Genomic DNA, 22,990 nt, shown 5'->3' with positions numbered 1-22,990 from the left:
TTCAACCTCTTTGGTTTTTTAATTTTGTTTACTTAATTTTATGAGTGAGTCATTCGTGGTTTGTAGATTGTGCACTAACTGTTCACTGTGAACTTTTAATATCTGAAATCCAACTGGTGTTGAGTAGTTCTGAAGGAGTATGTAAGTCACATAGTAAGTTTCTGTCCATGACTGGAGGAACATAACTCCTAGACTCAGGTTTCTAGTGAAAATACATTTAGAGGAGTTTAAGATTTGTTTTCCTCAAATATTCCCTAAACTTCTCATAAGCCATTCTGTTTCCATGAATAAATGGCCCTACTAGTGAACTGAATAATGTAGTCATGGGAAGCAGACCCAACAGGGAGGCAGTCTTACTTTTGTTTACTTAAATGACCATTCATGGTCATTTCTTGAGGTTTTTCTAACTCGTTAGATTTATGTACATTGTCCTTGTATCTGGGCTGCTTGTCTCCATTACTCATAGGCCTAGTCCAGTGGTTCTCAACTCGTTTCAGTCCATGGACCAGCAGGCCAATCAACAAATTTTCGTGCACCACCTCCTTTTTGAGACATGATAAAAAAGAGCAGACAACGAACATTTTGGTTTGAAATTTATTTCTTACTAACAGTTTTTTGGATTCTCTTCTCACTGACAAGCTTTTCAGTGTTTGGAGTGGTACTTCATAATGCACAACGAATATCACTTTCCATGCAAGCCGATTCCTCTGTTTGGACTTAACGTGCAACAAACACGAAAATCCAGTCTCACACATATAAGTTGATGCAAATGTCAAAAGAAATCTGACTGCGTGTGCTGACAGATATGAGTAACTCCCGGTTACGCTGGCCCAAAATTTCTCTATGGTAGACTGCTGGTACACCTCTTGAGCCGCAAAATCATTTTTCAGATCCAAGAATTACTCCTGCAGATCCTCTGGAACACTATTAACATCTGTTGTAAATGGATTCCTGATGAAAGATAATCCATCCCTTGTCCTGTCCACCTCCAGAAAGTATAGTTGGAATTCGTCTCATAGCTTCCGTAAATGATCAAGAATTTGTGTCCGAATGGCTGCCTTTTCCCCGAGCATGGTATCCACATATGGAAATTGAACCAAACTATTGCCTTCGACTCTTACAATCCAGAGTTCCAAATTTGTCAAGAAAAGCCTTGATGATGCTTTGCTGAGAGAACAGATTTGCACCTTTCCCTTGAAGCTGAAGATTCAGTTTGTTCAAGATTCCAAAAATATCGACAAGATACGCAAGTTCTAAATTTGACTGCGTCAGCACATTTTGGAATTCCTCTTTCCCTTGAGCCTGGAGAAATAAATCCAACTCCTCTCTCAACTGAAAAACTGTTGAGTACATTCCCTGCTGACAACCACCATATAGAAGTGTAGAACAGTAACACATCAAAGTCGAAACCTATGTCCAGGCAAAATCTTTTGAACAGCCTGGTGTTTAGAGCCGATGATTTGATGTGATTCACCACTTTCACCAACCCTTTGAAAACGGTATTCAGTTGATCATGCAATGTTTTTGACGCCAAAGCTTCCCTATGAATGAAGCAATGGACTCCGGTTACCATTGGAGTGTGCTGTTTCACCAGCATTTGGAAGCCCTATCTTGAGCCCAGCATGGCAGGTGCACCATCAGTGGTGATACCCACAAGATTTACCCAGTCCAGACCATGTACTTCAAAGAACTTGTTAACAATTTCCATTACATCCTGAGCCTTTGTGGTGGTATCAAGAGTCTTACAAAAAAGAAACTCGTCTTTGAAGTCTCCCTCAACCATGTATCGTGCGAACACCAATAGCTGAGAGCACAATGCGACATCGGTCGATTCATCCAATTGTATGGCAAACAATGGAGACGTCTTTATTTCATCCACATTTTGTTCACTGATGTTCTGTGATATCTCATTTATCCGTCTCGATACTGTGTCATTAGAGACAGATATATCATTCAGCTTCCTTGCTGCTTCCACGCCAAGAACCAGCTGCACCATCTCTTTTGTACAGGGGAGCACAAGGTGCTCTACAATGGTATGAGGCTTCTTCGCCTGTGCAACTTTGTATGTAACAATGTAGGAAGCACGCACTGCATTTCTTGTCTTATTGTAGAATGCACTTGTTGAGTTGAGGCGCTGCCATTTCAGACCTGATAACTGCTGCTCAAAATAATCTTCAACCTTTTGCAACAAGTTGAGGTGACACTTTTTGAGATGGAGTTTCAGCTTAGCCGGCTTCATTGAGTCATTCCCCAAGACTTTGAAACATATAACACGTTGTGGCAAATCCACGCCTTTTTTTTCTTGAAAAGTGAAACCGAATTTGATGTAGTCCTCCAAATACTTGCGCTTGACATTTCTTCCTGTCATTACCATTATAAACAAACTACACCACACCTGTAAAACAGCACATGTAGCACAGAATGAATGACACAGCAACCACTCAGCATGATGGCGGCAGCTACACTGACGCTCAGAGCCTCAGACAGAAGTTACTGGCAACACAACGTGGTTGCGTCCTACGTGACGCTATGGATGACACGCTGTGTGCTTGAGAACACGGCCTGCTCACGCCGTGTGACTTTGGACAATGTTCCCATGGACCACCAAAAAAGTCACCATGGACCACCAGTGGTCCATGGACCACCTGTTGAGAACATCAGGCCTAGTCTATACTATACCCCATGTTGTTCTAATCTATGCAAATAGTGTAGTTGAAGTTGATGTACTTACTGCCATGTCTTCCACATGCTAAGATCAGTGGGAGCTGCTCTCCCATCGACTTTGGCTACTCTTCTCCTCGTGGTGGAGAACCAGAGTCTATGGAGTCTGATTTATCGTGTCTAAACAGACACAATAAATCGACTGCCGATGGATCGATTGCTGCAGCATTGAAGTCTGTTGCCTGCCCTGCATGTGTCACGCAACTCTTATTAGAAAGCAATTGAAAGATTACTGTATACTTTGAGTACATAGTCACAGTCTCTCTAACTGCTACAGGTCTCTGATAGTAAAGTCAACTTCCATGCAAAATACTTAACCTTTGATTAAAGGTCCCCTGGTAGGCCCACACAGTGCCATATTTACTTGCGCCTCCTCACGGGGGATCATAGCTCCCATTGGCTACAGATCGCTGTTCCTGGCCTGTCAGAGCTGCACTTGCCATACCTTCGGAAGTACTGGTAAATATAGCATCAGCAGCCCACCAGGGGCTAACCCTGGTGAACCGCTGCCATTTTATTGCTCACCTCTGTTATTAGATTCAAGTACCATATAGCAGCTTGAAATGTTTAATATTTAATGAGCCTCTAGTTTTTCAATTACATTTTGCCTAGTACATGCCAACCATATGTTCTCTAACTCCAATTTAACAGAAAATTGTGTAGTTACTGTTCCCATCATTGACGATGAACAATATAATTCTGTTCAGATAGTCTCTATTTATTATACTCTGCACACTGAGCCAATCACTTATGTTTTAGCAGGCCATTTTCAGTTCTTCAGAAGCATCTGCATCCCACAGAGATGTATCTGTTGCCATAGTGAAAGAAGACAGTGAAAAAACAAATCCTTTGTTGACTGAGACTGAATCAGAGGTAGATACTACGTCCTTGGAAAAGCCAGAAGGTACATCACAAGACCAATGAACTAATATTTCTGTTTTATCTGAAAGGTTCAAATTTGGAATCCCGTATTTTCTCAGTTGACATGCGGAAAAATCTAAATTGTAGTTTGTCGCATATTCCTCTTCCATCACATGGGAAATGTCTTGAGAAGAACCTCTGCTAACTCTTAGCTCCTTAAATTCTTAGTCTCACCAACTGAAAGAATTCATTACACAGATTCAGATGAATCAGTGATATAACCTTATGCCATTTTGATTCACAGTTTTGGAAGTAGCTAGAGCTAAACCCCCATTGCATTAGGCATTGTATAAATACAGAACAGAAATGCAGTCCCTTGAAGCATGACCACCTGTGAGGAGGTCTGAAAGGGACTAATTGTCCCATAATGGGTGAGTCATTGCATTTAATAAGCCTGAAACCAGTGCCACAGTGACCTGATTGTGTAGGTTTTGAAGAACATTCTGTATAGAAGGGGCCTTGTGAAACTGAGAAGTGCAACTGAGTAGAACAACATTAACAAACTAGTATGTTAATATCAAAAGTGGAAAGAGAACCCATGATGCTTTTAGAATAACAGTTGTAAGTCACTGAAATGACACTGGAGCGCAGATTAGTGAGTGGTAGCTACAGTTGAACCATATCTGTTTAATTCAATGACTAGCAAAGTATCAACTCATAATCATCTTACCAATGAATTATTTTTAATATCTTTCTTACATTTTTTTCAATAATTTCAGAATCACATAAAGGAGAGGGGCCATCTGTGATTGCTGAAGAAGATGAACCCGCATAAACATCAGAACAACCAGAAGTGTTTTGGGACATGGCAACCCTCCTCCCCTAAAAAGAATCAACCTCCCACATAATTAAGTAGCAGGTTAATAATCTTGAAATGCCAGGCAATATATGATATTATAAACTTAAAATAATAATGTGCACACAGCCCTAATAGAACTTCCTGTCTGGTTGGGCACTTCCCAGGCTGTTGTGTTTGGGATCTATTGAAATGGATCCTGTGTGCTCTTTAAGCCTCCTGAACAGAGTCCAAACCTTACCCCTGTGACAGTAAAAGCCAACAGACACACAGACAGACTTTGCACAGCATTCTGAAACACAATTATTCTTTATTTAGCAACACAAGAGATACATAAACACTATAATAAGTAAACTTATATGCCTTTTCCCTACTTCAGTTTCTTTACCACTCTGGAGAGTTCTTTGGACTTGGGCTTCCTTTGAGATGTCCAGGATTCTTCTTCTTCAGCTCATGGTTTCGTTTTAGAATCTTTGAGTACTTCTAAGGGTATGTCTACACTGCAACACTATTTCAAATGACTAGCGGTATTCCAAAATAACTTAGTCCGCATCTACACAGCAGGCAGTTATTTTGAAATGGTGTCAAAACACTGTCAATCGGGAGGATGACTTACTCCAACTCCTGTAACCCTCATTGTATGAGTAAGGAAAGTCGCAGGAAGAGTGCTCTATTTTGAAATAAGTCCTGTGTAGACACTCCCTATTTCAGAATAATCTATTTCGAAATAAGATACGTAATTGACATAGCTCAATTTGTGTAGCTTATTTCGAGTTAAACCCTGTAATGTAGATGTACGCTGAGTTAGCTAGCTTTCTCTGATTTTGGACCTCCTATTAAGAAAGCATGCATTTCTCTTCTGCTCTCCTGCCCAGAGCTTCCCGTGTCTTGATCTGTGCGTCTTCCTCAAATTTTTGTGACCCCTACCAACTTCTGGTTTCTTTGTTCTCCATCCGGATATTTTCAGATTCCCCTCTCTGCAGAGAAACTTGGTTGAACTGGTTTCCCTGTTTGGGCATTCTCCTTACCATACCCTTTATTTGGTTAGAGAATGGTTATTAAAGTTCATAACTCCTCATTGTCCCTAGTATGGTAGATTCCACATCCTCAGAGAGGTATTTCCTGATACAATTTCATAATTTCATAACATCAAAGAGAATTTGTAAGTTGTACCTATAGTCCCCAAATTAATCACAGTGACACAAAATGCAGAAATATTTGGACATAAGCAGGAAAATTATTTTTATTGTTTATAATAATGTCTAGAGGCCTCAGCTGAGACTGTAGAGCCCTGTTATGCCACGTGCTGTAGTAACATATAATTAAAGACAATCCTTGTCCCAAAAGTCCAACGAAGTTTGTTAGAAACTTTCATGATGTCCCTTTGAGGCACATAGAGCCAAAGAGACTTTCTCCAGATTACACAGGAAACATGTAAGGCTGTCAGAACCACAAGACCATCCTTCATGGTGTAAATAACTGGAAACATGTGTTGGCAAATAGCTTCAAAGAAACCAAAGTATCCTAGGTTGTAAAAGAAAGTCTGTTCAGGTAGCATACATATATGCCATGCCCCTCATGCTTTATGACAGTTAGCTTATGAGTATGAATATGCATAACTCAAAGACATTGTAGCCATGTAGCTAAGATGTAGCTTTATATAATATAATGTGCCTCAGTGTACCTTGCCAGCCACCCTTTCTAACACGCAGAAAGGAACAGACTAGTGTTGTTGGCACAGATGCATTAAGCAGGCTGTTTGTCTTTGTTTTTTATGATAAGGCAGGAATAGATTCTTAAGGTTTTTGTTTTAAGTTTTACAATTAGTATTGTGAAATAAGTAAAGGGTATGTTTTATTTAAATTGTAATTTGATGTTCCTGCTTCAATATTCATATTGTTTCCGTAAAACAAATAAATCAATTGTGTGTGTGTGTGTGTGTGTGTGTGTGTGTGTGTGTAAAAGTAAAATATGTGTTAGAAGGTAAGTGTGAAGGCCATCACCAGAGCAGATGTTCTAGGGAGAAGCAAAGAACAGGTGTAAAAGTGCCAGGAGATTGCTGTATATCCCTATCAAGATGAGGATGAAGGGCAGATTGACGACTCTAAAGGATAATTCAAGCACCTATCAGTTGGGACAAAATAATGGAGATATGTGAAGAATGACTTAAAAACACAAGCACTCGTCACACGGCAATTGATTACAGGATGATGGTGGAAAACGTACTAATCCCAACAAAGGAAAACTGCTATAAAAAGGGGCTGCTTTGCCGTAATTTTTGGGTTCATCTTGCCAAGATTCTAGAGCATCAGTCCCGACTGATAGAGCCCTATTCCTATCCACGATCAATCTGGTAAATATTGTTAGGATAGTATATGTCTATGTAAGCATATGTTAGCTGCTTTACTATTGCAATCTTAATAAATGTGGCATATTGCCTTTTCCCTTAAAAAGATCTCATGTGCTTTTTATCAGCATAGCAACATTTTATGCAAAATGCATCATGTAACATATCAATGTGCTGAATGTGTATATTCTATTTCTGTGCATATATCACTTTTGTACATGAAGTTAAAAATACAAAGTGTGGATCTGTTTATAATTCTAAATGCACTAATGGAGGGCCATTACTGATACTCCGGAAACATAATGGCTCAGTACTCAAGGTAATAATCTGTAAATGTTTTTTTCCCATAAACCCAAACTGTGATTGGTCCTAGAAAAACATGTGACCATGCTACCTGGAATCCATCTTGAATCTTATATTTTTCCATGGATATGGGGAGACTAAACAAAGGGTTTCAGCTATTTAAATCTGAAATTTCACAATGTTGTAATTGTAATCCTGACCCAAAATGGACTTGTAGAGAGCTTGCAAGGTTACTGGGGAGTGGGGGGTTGGGGAATTGCGGTGCTGCTACCCTTACGTCTGTGCTGCTGCAAGCGGTGGTGCTGCCTGGCAGCTGGACAGTGGCAGCTGCTGCGCAGGAGTCCAGTCCTGAAAGCAGAGCCTCTGTCACCAGCAGCACAGGATGGCAGTAAGGATGGCATGGGATGGGATGGCCACTCTTTCTTCTGTGCTGCTGCTGGTGGGGTGCTGCCTTCAGAGTTGGACACCTGGCCAACAGCCACCACTCATCTCTGAAGGCAGAAGTCAGGGTGCAATACAATCCCCTAAAATATCCTTGTGACCCCCCCCCCCTGCAACTCCCATTTGGGTCAGGCACCCCAATTTGAGAAACTCTGATCTTCCTCATAAAATCAGTTTAGTATATGGGGGAAAGCACAAAAAGACCAGATTTCACAGTCCGTGACATGTTTTTCATGGTCATGAATTTGGTAGGGCCTGACCTATCACACAGAGATAAATGGATTCATATCTATATTAACCACTGGGTGGCAGTATAAGCTTTAGCCACTCAGTAATAATTTTTAGAGCTTATGTAGCATTTATTCTCGGTTAACTGAGAAAGATATACTTTCAGTGTCTAGTGTTGCTATTGTATTTGACTATTGGTTTTGTACTGGCAAATTATAATAAACCCATAGTTAGCCACCCGCCTCCCACAGTGGGGATGCTACAGAAATTTGACCTGAGGTAGGTTGACTTCAGCTACGCTATTGACATAGCTGGAGTTGTGTATCTTAGGTTGACATTCTCTCATAGTGTAGACCTGGCCTAAGTCTAGTTCCTATTATACAGCTGATAACTTGGTACCTATGGTTAGGAAGCTAAGCAACTGATAAAATGTCTATTAGCCAAGATGAGTAGGAATGGTGTCCCTAGCCTCTTTGTCTGGAAATGGATGACAGGAGAGGGATTACCTGTTATGTTCTCTCCCTCTGGGTCATCTGGCATTGGCCACTGTCAGCAGATAGGATACTGGGTTGGATGTACCTTTGTTCTGAACCAATGTGGCCATTCTTATGTTCTTAAAAGGTTCAAGGCTGGATACTCAGCTGTAGCCTAGGAGCATTCAGTACAGCTCAGGAGAGGAGGTGGCATAAAGTGACATAAAGCTGCTTAACTCATGCATGAGTTAGAGAACTCTAGGTAGTCTACTGTTTAACTGGGCTTTTAAAATTTGGCCTGGGATTTTCAAGAGAATCTAAAGTCAACTCTCATTGAATTTCCAGATGAGAGAGGTGCCTGACTCCCTTAGATTCTATTTGAAAAGCCCAAGCTTTTCAAAGGTTTCTAGGTTGTTGATTCACTTCTCAGCATGTCTGACTTAATTTTTTGGACATTATATTAGACCAAATTAAAATGGTAGCCATTCCTCTCCTTTCCTATTGCTCAGAATAATTCACATCCGTTACAGGTTCCGGAATATTCAGAGCATCAACACCATCTTCAGTAGCAAGGTCTCATTTCTCTGATGCTGTGAGGAATAAAATAAGTAAGACATTCAAGAGTGTAAGTAATTTAAATTTCTTCCAAGCATTGTTGGATTGCTCCCCTGCGGGGCGATGCTCAGGGCAAGAAGTTGTGGGTGTATGTGATATGACAGTACTTGTAAGAAATTTAAGTGTGATTTGGAGTGCAAGGGGCTCAGGGCAGGAGATTGGGGTGTGGACACTGTTCCCTGTAAGCTGTGTGCTTGTTTGGCCACTAAGGAGAGATTCAAATGCTGCCCACCTCATTAGCAGAATGCCCACAACTAGATTGTTTTTGTTTCTACTGGTGGTGCACATTTGCACATGGCTCAGTGCACATTAAAATTATTCAGCACATGGCTGAAAAAAATCCCCACGAGGATGAAAAAGATTAGAAGGAACAATGGGTGTGGGGTGTTCAGAAGCCATGGCAGGAGGCTGGGTTTGTGTGGGGAGATGAAGGAGACAGGGTTGGAGATGGTGGTGGGGGGGACTCAGGATAGAGGGTTGAGGTATATGATAGTGCAGAAGTCAGGGTTGTGGGTGTGAGGAAGGTCTCAGAGTAGGGTGCTTGGGGGTGTGTGGAGGGGTGTAGGAATCAGGGTAAGGGCAGGGGGCACAAGGTAGGAGTTTGGGGGGTGTGGGGTAGGTGCAAAGGGAGAGGGCACCTTTTAGGGGAGGGCAGGGGGGCTGAAGTCACCTCCAATTACTACTGATGCTGCTTGTTGCTTGCTCTTCCCCTTTCATCACTGTCAGGGTGGCTCGCTCACTCCTCTTCCCCCTCCCTGCACCAGACAGGAGGGAGAGGAAGGCAGGGACACTGTGTGCTTTGCTTTCCTTCCCTGATAGTGAACAATAGGCAACAAGCAGTATCAGTAGGAACTGGAGAAGGAGACGCTTCAGTCCCGCTACCTTCCCTAAACCATGCCCTGGGGATGGGGCTCAAGGCTAGGGCATGCCCCCAGCTAGTCCCTTTCACCTGCCTGCTGCTTAGCACTTCAGCCAGCAGGAAAGCCCTGGGAGGAGCACTGGTTTACTTTCACTTCTGAAGACATTGTTCAGTTTTCAGCAGTATGCCTTCAAGAGTAACTTAAATCTACAGAGTTACAGCCTATGCTATTTCTTCCTTAAGCCACAAACGGATTGTATCAGGGAAGAAATGCATTGTAGTCTAGACACGTTGTTTAGCTCTGCATCACGTATCACATGTCTATGGTAGCCACCACCATTACTATTTATAAATTAGTAGTACGAACTGATGAGAAACCCATCAGAAAACTGCACTTCGCTATTTCATTCAAAGATGTAGCCGCCTGCAGGAACTGTTGCTAGTCTCGCCTTTCAGAATTTGAATTGTCCTGCATTAGAGGGAGAATATCTATTAATCTAATCGAGGTAATTATGTTGCATTGTGCTAAATAAACACTTAAAGTTGGAAAAATTGGGGCACATGTTTTTGAGGGTATGTGTAACTCTTCCTTTTGGTATAGCATGAATATGTGATTGAGGAAAGGAGTAGCAGCCCAAAGGCACATAAGAGCTCAAGGAACCTAGAAGAGGTAAAATTGTTCCCCTTGTGCTGCAATGTTTTTTTTTTTAACAAGGAAGCATTAGCAAGCCAACTCAGAGTGTGTCTTGGGTGTGGCCAGGTTCTCTGATCTGCTGTGGACACAGCTGCCTGAGTAATGTGTACTCACACTAAAAATAGTTAGTTCCAGATTGTACTGTATAGGAACTGGGAACAAGTCTTTTAAATAATCTGGGTGGTCTCCAGTGGGCCTTCCTGTTGTCTGTTGCTGAACCCATCAGGACCCTGCCAGAACAGCAGGGAGCGAGGCAGGGCTGGATTAAGACCTGCTGAGGCCCTAAACTATGTCCAGTTTAAGAGGCCACATATCATTACCTAAAAACAATGAATTATTCTAATGGAAAGGACAATGAAAATAGACATCACAAAGTTTTATATTTACATATATGGTGGTACATAGGAGTGGATGCAACTAAAAACTAGTCCTTTTTTTTATTCAAAGGCCCTTCATAATCTGAGGCTCTAAAATGTATCTTACATAGCTTGTGCATAAATCTGGCACTGGAGCTAAGTCTTGTAAAATTGTACATAGTTAATAAACACATTTTTTTGACCATGCAACTGTGCCCATGTGATTTTCCCCATATTCTCACTGTTTTGTAGAAAGGAAGGACATGACAGACTGCATTATTCCAAACAGTTTTTAGGGCAGAGAACCTTGAACTAAGGGGCTATCTAGCAGCGTCCCTTTCTCATGTTATTTATTGTGGTTCTGTCTGCAAGATATGCTTCTCTGCTTTTGTCATCAAACTGAGTTACATGCTAAACACAGTTCTTGGTAGAAGGCCCTTGAGCTTGAGTTGCTGTGCTGCCAACTGTCAGTAAATTTAACATCCAGCTACTTGCCTGTTTAACTAGCTGATAAATAAGACATTTTCTTAAAAGCTGACAGTAGGAGCTTTCTTCTGGGAAAAAGTGTAAGTCTCCCTCATGGATGTTCTGTTTCTGGAGGCAAATGCTTATACTGATCCCTTACTTAGCCATCTTGTATGTGTATTGCTGCAGTTTGTCTATAGCACTGTGGGGCCTCCAGCCCTGTATCCCCAGGCTGTGCTCTTGGCTGATTTCAGAAGGTATGTGGTGTGGTCATTGTGTGAATGGGTGAGCTATGTGAAGTGTGAAAACAAAGAGGGTTCCATAGTGCACAGCGCTGCTGCAAGTTAATATGTAATAGGATAGTAGAGCAGTGCCAAAGATGCCAGTTTGGGATTTGGTAGACAAACGAGGCCCTGATCTTATGGAGTCTATTTAAGATTCCATACAATACTTTATAAAGCACGGGGGGAGGGGAGTGGTTACCAGTCTCAATCTCTGGTCCAAATTACAGGGCCAGTAATAGATTTAGTTACCAAGGGTACATCTACTCAGCAACATTATTTTGAAATAACCTAGTCCGAGACTACACAGCAGGCAGTGATTTGGAACTAGTGTTGAAACATGAGTCAGCAAGCCACTGGCAGCCAGCTCTCCAGCACTCCCCAGGAGCAGTCTGCCAGCTCCCAGGAGCCTGCCAGGGCCTGGAGAAGGCGGGCACCTTCCTGGTCCAGGGTGGAGATCATGGACCTTATTCAAGTTTGGGGGGGGATGCCCCCAATGTCCATGATCTCCACACTAGATGGAGGAACGCGGCCGTCTATGGCAGGATAGCTGCCAGCCTGGCCACCAAAGGCCACATGCGAACCCAGGAGCAGGTTCACATGAAAATCAAGTTGGTCCAACGAGACCCCCAACCCTGAACCCTGAGCTTCCCCTCCCGCCTTCTTCTCCTTGCTTCCCCCTTCCAGCTCCCTCCTCCCAGGTTTCCCCCTCCCTTCTCCCACCCTTTCTCCTCCCCTCTCCTGCCTCTTTTCCCCAGTCTCACCAGAGTTTCATTCCCCCCCCGTTTTGTTAAACAAACAGAGTTGTATTTATGAAAATACATGTATTTTATTTAACATCAGGAAGGGGGGTTAGGGAGGGGTAAGTGGAAGGATGTGAGGGAGGAATGATGCACAAGCCCCCAGTGGGGCAGACCAGGGAGGCTCTTAGTGCGCCTCAGGGTGGGAGCTCTCCCGCAGGGCCTCCTGGATACTGACAGCCCCCCGATGGACCTCCCAGATGGCAGCCTGCAGCAAGTGCAGCCAGGCTCGCAGCAACGTGTCCATGAGAAGCACCAGAGTACCCATGGGCAGCTCTTGCTCCATGTTGCAGAGTGCAGTGGTGTCCCGAGTGAGGGCAACCAGAGCATACAGAGACAAAGCTGCTTTGCTGTCCCTCATCGAGGTAGACAAACAAGTAGGGAAAAGTGAGAACTGGCTGTCGGGGGGCGGGGGGCAATACCTTTAAGCACAGACCTCAGATAGCCTCAAGCAGCAGCCACACAAAGTAACTCCTGACCTTAAATGCGATTCAGAGTCCACTCAGTGTGGACGTGCTATTTCGGAATAGCAAAATGAAATGCATTTTGTGTGTAGATGCGTTATTTCGAAATATCTTATTTTGAAATAACTATTTTGAAATAAGATATTTCAAAATAAGGCTGTAGTGTAGACATACCCTTAATGTCCCAGGTTACCGGTTAGTATTGTTATACACTGTTAAATTAGTGCCATGCTCCGTGCCAGAGCTAGCTGCATTTTGGTGAAAGGTGACATGTCAAAAGTTCTCTAACTTTTAGGCCTAGTCTTCACTACATGGCTAGGTCAACACAAGGCAGGTTACGTTGATCTAGCGGTGAAAGCATTTACACTTAAATTTTACTCCTGGTGATAGACGAGGCAATAGGAGAGGAGGACTAAACCACTCTCCCTCTGTACCCCTGGCAGGCCAGTCTGTGGGTGGGAAGGAGGAGACACTTGACCCCCGTCACAATGCATTGCACTCCGCACTGATACAAATGCTCCTGGGAAGGAAGTGTGTCACCACAAGTATTGGCTGCACATGCACAAGTGATGTAATAACTATGGGGGTAGCTTACCAATGGAAATCATATGCCCAGGTTCCTGGGTCCAAGCATGCCAGGGGACAGGGTAGCTCCAAATTGCTCAGCCCCAGTCCTTAGAAGCTAAGTCCAAGTGGGCCACTGCTGCCTCACAGCCAGGGTTTCTCAGGTTAGAGCAGCTCCATCCCATTCCTTGCCCAGCTCCCAGATATCTGAACCTGCCAAGGGAGAGGTGCAGGGAAAGAAGGACGGAACTCCTTTCCCTCCTCCTCCCAGCAGGATAATCTGGTGGGTGGGATGGGGGAACTTGACTCCCCCCGCCATGCATCACTTTTGGATGACTGGTAGAGAGTTACATACTTTACCTAGTGGAAGACACAAGACTCTCTCTATTTTCCTTTTTTATTTAGCTTTATTCTCCGGGATGTCCAGCTCGCTGTGTGGGGACTGTCTAGAAACAAGCATCCTTCTGTGTATTGCTTTCAGCAAGTCATTTGTTTTCTTGCCTGGAATTTGGTAGTGACTAAATCACTGTAGGATATGGGATAGGGAAAAAGGGGGCCGAAATATGCAGACACGACTATGAAATGCAGCATCTTCATTCTAGAAATATTTTTCCCTAATCTTGCCAGGAGCCTGAAGAAGCCTGGAAATCTTCTTGGAATGTCTTCATAAGCTGCTTGGAATGCTTCATGTTTTGTTTCAGTCAGGCTGGGTGGTTTCATCGGTAAGTAATAATGAAAAGTTGTCCATACACCATTCAGCACATCAGATATAATTTCTGCTTCTAACCGTGTGTCCTGCTGGTCTTTTGTAAGTCTTCAGCGTTCTGCGTACGTCTGACCGAACTCCTACTGTAGTCAAGTGTGTCTGTTAACCAATCTCAATGGGCATTGGCTCAGAGGTAGTGTGTATTTTTCTTTGCATGATGTTGTAAAAACATTCTGTAAACATTTCCTCGAAAAAAGCAAGCATCTGCTGACCACATCAAAGAATCACAAGAGCCATAGTTGAGTGCTAGAGAACAACTCGTGTTTTCATAAAATGGTAGAGGTAGAAACTAATAATCATGTTTTTATTTATACAGCGCCATAGGCATCCCTGACATTTCCCAGATGAACAACATGAAATACTGATTCCTTTATCCAAACAGGATATTCTTTCCACCACCCCTAGGAACAGCAAGTCAATACACTTAGTTCAGCCTGTTCATTACTAATTTTCTCTCCACCTCCATATGATTCTATGAAAAATCAGACAATAATATTCCATTTAGCATCTTTTAAGACCAGGGGAGCTCCTTTGAATATGCCACAGACACCTTACAGGTAGAGGGAAAGGTAGGCTGAAAATGCCAGCAGCCAGCAAGCTTCTCTGTGCAGGGTTTTCATCATAGAAGAGCTCTGTGCAGAACTTTGCTAAGAAAAACACACTTAACGTGTGTCGATTTATTTGGTGTTAGACGCCTTCACTTTGAATGTACCTATAAAACATTCTTGTGATGGATTTCATGTATATGCATGGATAAGGGAAATTTTCATGGCTATAATTATATTTGCCTTTGAGCATGCCCCTGTGGTTGCTCCACTCAGGTGTCGATGCATCCTCACACTAGTGATTGGAGATTTTTTATCTTAGCAGTGCCATTCCCCCCCCCCCCACACACACAGTGCATGCGCAGCAGCCGTCTTGCACTGTTTTTGTTCGTTAGCTGCACACGCAGTGCGAGTGTCCCTCAGTTCCTTTTCTACCATCCTCAGCAGAAGATGGAGTTGCCAGCAGTGCTCTCCTCACCCAAGGAAAACATAGAAATACATAGTTACAGTTTAGTCAGTTTTAGAGATAGTAGCGTTAGTTAGTTATAGTTAAAAAAAAAGTTATACCCCGGTTTGTCTTCCTTTCATTGGGTTCTTGCTTCAAGTTCCTAGCTCCAGTCAGCATTATGCCAGGGTCTCCTGGTTTTAAAAAATTTGACTCCTGTAAAGACTTGATGCCCACTTCAGATGGTCACGCCTCATGTATAAAGTGCCTGGGTGAAGGCTTTGTGGCGCAGAAGTGCCCACATTGTCAAAGTATGACCACCAGGGCCAGGAAGGACCACAAGGGGACCACAAGGTTCAAAAATATGGCAGAAATTTCAATTGCCAGAAGCCAAAACAATGCCCGCCTTAGAACCTGTAATACCAAGAAAAAGGGCTAGCTCATCACCCATAAAGGGATTCACGTAAGTCACAGGCCTCTCCAGCACACTTCTCGCCTGCCGTGCCATCCGCTTCACATGCTGGGCACTTGCCAGTGCTGTCAACATCCAGCATGGCACATAAACAAAAGACGGTACAGACCAAGGTGCCAAGTCAGAACCAAAAAGAAAGGGCACCATGCTGGCACCGTTCACACCGGCACCCATGAATATGCTGCCTCGGCCAGTGTTGAAAAATACCACAGCACTGCAAGTACTGGACTTTTGGCGCCCAGCAGCATCTAAGCATCCCCTCTCACCACAGGTGCCAAAGTCTAAAGAGAGTGAACTGCAGCCTTGGCACTGGCTACCACCTGCATCAATGCCCTCCTCACTGGGGCCAACAAATAAGTTGTCTCCCAATTCCCCTAGGATTGTGGAATCTAGCCAGCACCCACATTCTTCCAAAAACATCTAGTTCTCTCCTACACCATCCTCTCCCAATACCAGACCTGGCACAGGACACTTTTGACCACGTCATCGGCACTGAACTTGCCACTCAACTGTGCACCCCCGTTAAATCTCCACAAATGGTTCAGTCTTCTCTAGCTCATTTCCCCTCAGCCACGACACAAACTGGCCTAGTAGAGGATGATGATGACATACCACAGTGGAACTCATTCAAGCAATCCCTTCTCCAGCAATCTTTGTCTTCCCCATATGAAACGATGTTTCCCACTTCCACTTCTCCACCAGCTGGCAACCTCAAACAATTTCAGGAGTTATTCAAAAGGGTAGCACAGTCACAAGACATACCTTTACAAGAGGTGCAAGAAAACCAGCACAAACTATTAAGAATTTTACAACATTCCACATCTTCCAAGGTCACAATACTGATAAATAAGGCCATTACAGAGCCAACAGCAGCTATATGGCAAACACCAGCCTCTATTACACCCACCAACCTCAGAGCCGACAGAAAATACTTTGTCCCAGCAAAGGATGTGGATTTCCTGTTTTCTCATCCACAGCCAAATTCTTTAGTTGTTCATTCTGTCCTCCACCAGTCTAGACAACCACACTATACGTCAGCTCCCCAGGACAAAGACCACAAAAGACTAGACTTCTTCGGGAAGAAGGTCTAATCCTTGGCTACACTCACTCCAGTTTCAAATTTCCCACTATGCAGCCCTCCTGGCCAATTACAACTAGTCCAATTACACCAAACTTCAGGCGTTGTTCAATAACCTCTCAGAACAAAAAAGGCCCTACATGCAGTCCATTATGAAAGAGGGCCAGTCCATTGCCTGAATGGTGCTTTAAGTGTCGATGGATATAGTGGACATGGAGGCATGATCACTGGCAACGGTGATGTTATGTACCGAGCTTCCTGGATGCAGACATCTGGTGTTCCTAGGGAATTGCAAACCAAAGTGGAGGATCTGCCCTTTGACAGAGTTCAACTATTCATGGTTAAATCCATTTTAGCCATGAATAGTTGAGCCCGCCATTCCATGAAAGACTCGCATACAACCCTCTGCACACTTGGAATGTACCCGCCCCCCCCCAGTAAGAGGAAGAGATACACACCATATCAGAAGATAAGAGATACGTCCTATCAAAGGCAGCATTAGAGGCCATTTGACAACAGATCAAAGCAAAGGCCAAATAGAAGAAGGACACAGCATGCCCAGCCATTCACATCTCAATCCGCTCCTCCCAAGTAGCAAATTTGAAACTTTGGTCGGGGATATGAGCGACCATCTCCTCCATCTGGTGCACACCATCCAAATCTTCCATCACAGATTGAGGCCCTTCTACCACCAATGGGCCCTCATCACTATGGACTGATGGGTCCTCGAGATTATAAGAACTGGCTACACCATCCTGTTACTGTCTATACTCCCTACTTGCCTCCCTTTCCTGTCCCTCTTCAGGAACCCCTCTCACAAGCCCCTCCTATAAGCAGAAGCGCAAAAATTGCTCAGATTAGGGGCCATAGAGTGAGTTCCACCAGAATTTCACAGAAGAGAGTTCTATTCCAAGTATTTCCTCACGTTGAAAAAGACAGGGGGATGGAGGCCAATCTTAGACCTCAGAAAGCTTAACAAGTTTGTACGCAACAAGGTCAGTATGGTAACTCTGGGATCCATCATCCCAGCACTGGACGAAGGGGACTGGTTCTCGTCCCTCGACCTTTAAAATGCGTACTTTCATATAATAATACATCCAGCCCACAGGTGGTTATGGTAGGCAAGGATCATTATCGATACTAAGTCCTTCCTTTTGGACTGTCAACAGTGTAACACGTCTTCTCCAAGACCCTGGTAGCAGTCACAGGCTCTCTCAGAAAGCAGGGAGTCATCATATTCCCTGTACCTCAACGATTGCTTAATCAAAAGATCTTCCTGACAACACACAATGATCATTACAGACCTTACTTGAGACACTTTTACCCGGCTGGGTCTCTTAATAAATGTACGGAAATCTACTCTGGACATTGTCTAGAGAATAGAATTAATCGGAGCATTTCTAAACTTTACTGTGGCCAGGGCGTTTCTCCCTCTGAGCTGTTTCCAAACACTGTGCAATGTTGTTCAAACGATTTTACAGACCCCAGTGACAACCATCCAAATATATTTACAGGACATATGGCAACCACAACATTTGTGGTGTCCCTGGCGAGATTCCATATGCGATGCCGACAAGTCTGGCTGGCATCCGTGTATATCCCCAATCAACACAACCTCATCAAGTGAGTTACACTCACACCACTAGTACGCACATCGCTGCGATGGTGGACCTGCCCACACAACCTTCTGTCCAGAGTCCCCTTTTACCACCCAGATCCTTTATGGGTAATCACTATGGATGCCTCCCTTCTAGGTTGGGGAGCCCACTGTGGACACTACATATGGCAAGGCAAATGGTCACAATGAGGGACAACACTGCACATCAGTATCTTAGAACTCTGAGCAGTCTGCAACGCTTGTCTCCATTTTTTGCCACTGATCTAGGGCCATACTATTCATGTCCTTATGGACTCCCTGTATTTACTACATCAACAGACAGGGGGTTGCCCAATCACGCTCACTATCTGCCTAGGCAGTCAAGTTCTGGAACCGACCATAATGTACATACCAGACCAACAGAATACCAGAGCAGATGAGCTGAACAGACATTTCTCCCAACACCATGAATGGGAACTCAGCCTGACAATCATTTTACCCATTTTTTGGCAATGGGGGTTCCCAGTCACAGACCTCTTCACCACAAAAACCAACTGCAAATACCATTGCTTCTGTTCCTGAGGGGGAAAGGGCAAACACTCGGCAGGGGATGCATTCATCATACCACGGACAGCTCCCCTTTCATACTCATTGCCTCTGATTCTCCTGATCCTCAGAGTAATCTACAAGATCCAAGAGGACTGAGTGAAGGTCATCCTGATAACACCATATTGGGCGAGACAATATTGGTTTCTGTACCTCCATTATCCATTAGTCGCCAAACCCATTCAGCTCCCCATCACTTCTTAGTCATTAACTCAACACAATGGACAAACGCTTCACCCAAACTCTCAGAGCCTGAAGCTTACCCCTTGGTTTCTCCATGGTTCCAGAACGATGAACTTACCTGCTCCCAGAGAGTGAAACAGATCCTTTTCAGCAGTCTCTGCCCTTCCATGAGGTATCAAAACAAATGGAAAAGTTTTCAGGAATGGTATAGCCAATGCAATGTATAAGCACATTCCTCCCCAATACCGACCATCTTGGAATACTTGATGGACCTCATTGATGCAGGACTCTCTATTAGCTCTATAAGAGTCCATCTGTTGGCCACCATCGTTTTCCACAAGCCAGTGAATGATGCTTCTGTGTTTGCCCATCCTATCACTAAATGGTTCTTAGCAAGTCTCTCAAAGGCATGACCCCATAGATGTCCACTCGTCCCACCCTGGGACCTGAACCTTGCATTAGACTCCTTAACAAGACCTCCCTTTAAACCCTTTGCAACGGCCTCAATGCAAAACCCGGTCATGACAGCATCCTTCCTTGTCATGATCACATTAACACGACAAGTAAGTGACATCACTGCCCTGATGGCCAACCCACTGTATATGCTTTTCAATAGAGAGAAGATTATTCTCAGACCCCAGCTGCAGTTTTTACCAAAGGTTCTCTCCAACTTTCACCTGAATGAGCCCATTTATCTGCCCACCTACTACCCTAAGCTACACGCCTCCCCGAGGAAGGTGGCACTACATACCCTTGATGCATGAAGGGCGATCACATTCTATATTACAGAACAAAACCCTTTAGAAAATCTAACAGACTTTTTATATCCATGTCTGGTCCTGCCAAGGGACCAGCCATCATGTATCCAGGTGGATAGCAACTTCCATAAATACCTGCTATAGACTCAGAAACAAGGAGCCACCACAAGCAATCACAGCACACGCCACCCAAGTGATGGCGGCATCTACCACCTTTCTACACAATGTCCCGCTAGCCGACAGCTGCAGGGCGGCCTCATGGTCCTCTGCATAGTTTTATGCAACATTATATGTTACTGTGAGGACCAATACCTACCTCCACCGTGGGCAATGCATTCCTTGCCTCTGCCAGTACATGACTCCAAAGTCCCACCTTTACAATGGTGGGTACTGCATTTTAATCACCTGAGTGGAGCACCCATAAGGACACCACTCGAAGGAGAAGACGTTTCTCACCCGGCGCAGTAACAATGGTTCTTCGAGATGTGTGTCCCTGTGGGTGTTCCACTACTCTCTCCTCCCCTCTACTTTGGAGTCTGTTACAGGATTTCCAGTAGAAAAGGAAGTGAGGGACACTTGTGCTGCATGCACAACTAATGTATGGAAACAGCGCGAGATGGCTGCTGAGCATGAGTAGCGTGGGGAAGCACTGCTAGGCTAAAAATCTCCAATCACCCGCATGAGGACACACCGACACCTGAGTGAAGCACCCACTGGGACACACATCTTGAAGTACCATCATTACTATACAGAGTGAGTAACTTCTTCTTGATGCAGGTGTAAACCCCTAGTGTAGACACACCAGCGTGACTTACTCTGGCAGCTTACTAGTGGAAATCACCAGTGCAAGTTGTGTTTTCCTCTGGTAATGCTCATCCACATTGGGGATTTGTTCTGATGTAGCTCCCCCAGTATATGCAGGGCTATAGCCACATTTCATGAGACACTGGGAAGTTTATAGGTTCCCTGCTGTGATATACCACATGTGTAATCTAACAATTCTGTGATCTTAACACTAGGAAATTTGTATTGTAAAAAAGTACATTTGGATTTTGAATTTTACCACTGTAAATAATAAATTAGTGCTTTTTTGTGTGGGAGATATGTTCCGACTTGCTGAGAAACAATAAGGAACACAATGGGCTTGAATGCCTAGTCCTCGATGTCCTGGAACAGCAATGGCTGGGCTCCTTACTGTTCCCCACAAGAGCCACAAAGGGACCCATGCAAAAGAAGTCTTATGCAACATTTCACTGATGGTCTTATACACTATGTATCTCCTGGAGGAATTTTGCACTACTGGGTACAGGCAGATGGCATGTCCCCTGAAGAAAAATGACTATCTGATGGAGAAGCAAAGGGAAGCTGCAAGAGTAGCTGTGCATCCCTGCCCAGTGGCATGAGCATGTCATTTTAGATGCCCAGAGTAGCTGGTACCGAAATAAACCTACTAAGCCTGCTGCCCTGGACCCCCCCCCCCCACTGCACTTTACTCCCCTTCGTATGGAGCAAGCACGCAGATCTCCGTGCCACGCCCCTCCCCCTGCATCCAGACCACTCCTCTCTGAGATTTCTGCACTTAAACCTCCAAATGAGCCCTTCCTGCACCTGGACCACCCTGATGAACCCCCACTCTCAGAGCCCCACATTACTGAACCCACCCAGTTGCGTCCAGGCCACTAGGGATGTAAAAGAGTAGCGGAATAGTTGACTACTAGATATGGAGTCACCTACTCGCATTTCTCCCCCCCCCCCCCGTCCTTCTATATCAGAGGCAGTAAAGGGGGAAAGCAGGAGCCAGTGGTGGGGAGAGCCAGCTTAATCTTTGTGGTGTAGTGTTGGGGGGGGGGGGAGGCAGTGGCACTGAGGCTCTGCCTTTTAAATTTAGTCAGAGCTGTTACTCCGAATTTTTCCCACTGGAGACCACCCAGGGTTACACTAACATGGGTTTATTGTTTGAGGAATTAGCACTCCACTATGTGTACTACAAAATTAGAGCTGCCACCAAAGGTTTAAACTAACGGGGGGACCAGCTATCTCTCTCTCGCTCACACACACACACACAAACACACCCCTCATTCATTCACTCCATTCACACACATTCATTCCTGGCCTCAGGCACACCCGCTCTTACACAGGCATATGGGTTGCAGAAGGAGCCAAGGCATGTAGATTCTGGAGGCTCTGTCTGCTGATCATGGCTGGGGAGCTAGTCAGGCGAGACACTGGCTGTAGAAAGGAGCTTCTCAGGAGCAGGGGGAAGAAAAAAAAGACAGTCTCACATGTGCTCCCTCTTCTTTTATTGTGTCTGAATGACCCTTGTGACTCAGCCACCTCGTCACCAGGGAGCATGCCCAGACTCCCCTTTCTCCTGCAAAGCTGCAGTCTGATGACTCATCACCATGTGCCTCAGCCTTGCAACTCCTAATATACACACACATTCACACTCTCTCTCTCTTCATCGCTCAGGCAAGTTACAGGCAAAGTGGCTGAGAGTTACAAAGGTTACAAAGAGAAGTCCTGTGGCACCTTATAGACCAGTGGTCTCCAACCTTTTTACTCCCAAGATCACTTTTTAAATGTCAAAACAAGCCAAGATCTACCGTCCCATTCTTTTCCCAAGACCTCACCCCTTCCTTGAAGCCCTGCCCTCTCTGTTCTCCTCTCCATCACTTGCTATCCCCAGCCCCGATACACTCTCAGGGTATGGCTACACTGCCGCTTTTTTTTTTCGATTCTGCTTAGGAAGAGATTTTTCCAACATTCGCCTGTCTAGACTGGGTCAAATGTCAGAAAACTCCTTCTTTTGGAAGCCTCTTTATTCCTCCTGGAACAAGGAATACAGGGGTTACCGAAAGAGCATGTTTGTTCTTCCACATCCCTGGACGTGGAAGAGCTTTTCTGGGATACCTCTGGAATCCTGGAAAAACTCCTGCAGTCTAGCTGTTACCCTCACTGGGTTGAGACAGTAGGTGTGGGCTCTGGGGTGAGAATGAGGGATTTGAGAATGGAAAGGGGTGAGAGGTTCAAGCTTTGGCAGGGAATTTGGATGCAGAAGGAGGTGGAGAAGGGGATTCTGGCTCGGGGAGGGGGCTCCAGGCTGGGGAGTGTTGGGGTCAGATGGAGGGTTGGGATACTGAGCAAGCCACAGGCTTGTGGATGTGAGGGTGCAGGAGTTTGGGTTGGGGTATGTGATGGGCTCAGGGAAGGTA

At 44.5% G+C, this 22,990-nt stretch overlaps 1 protein-coding gene across 4 annotated transcripts in view; it reads left to right on the top strand.

The window, feature by feature from the left end:
* LOC102453956 (uncharacterized) overlaps nt 1-6,374 on the top strand; it is a 53,608-nt gene extending 47,234 nt beyond the window's left edge. For 3 of the 4 annotated variants that reach the window (XM_006114383.4, XM_075940277.1, XM_075940257.1), the window contains 2 exons: nt 3,481-3,625; nt 4,362-6,374. In XM_006114383.4, coding sequence (XP_006114445.2) covers nt 3,481-3,625; nt 4,362-4,417 — 201 coding nt within the window. In that variant the 3' untranslated portion in view covers nt 4,418-6,374. The remainder of the gene's footprint in view (nt 1-3,480; nt 3,626-4,361) is intronic. The other variant, XM_075940268.1, reaches the window with a different exon arrangement.
* The last annotated feature ends 16,616 nt before the right edge of the window (nt 6,375-22,990 follow it).

This window comes from Pelodiscus sinensis, chromosome 1 (assembly GCF_049634645.1).
Source record: "Pelodiscus sinensis isolate JC-2024 chromosome 1, ASM4963464v1, whole genome shotgun sequence".
Lineage (NCBI taxonomy): Eukaryota > Metazoa > Chordata > Testudines > Trionychidae > Pelodiscus > Pelodiscus sinensis.
The sequence above is the reverse complement of the archived record's forward strand: the minus strand, read 5'-3'. Positions and strand labels throughout refer to the sequence as shown.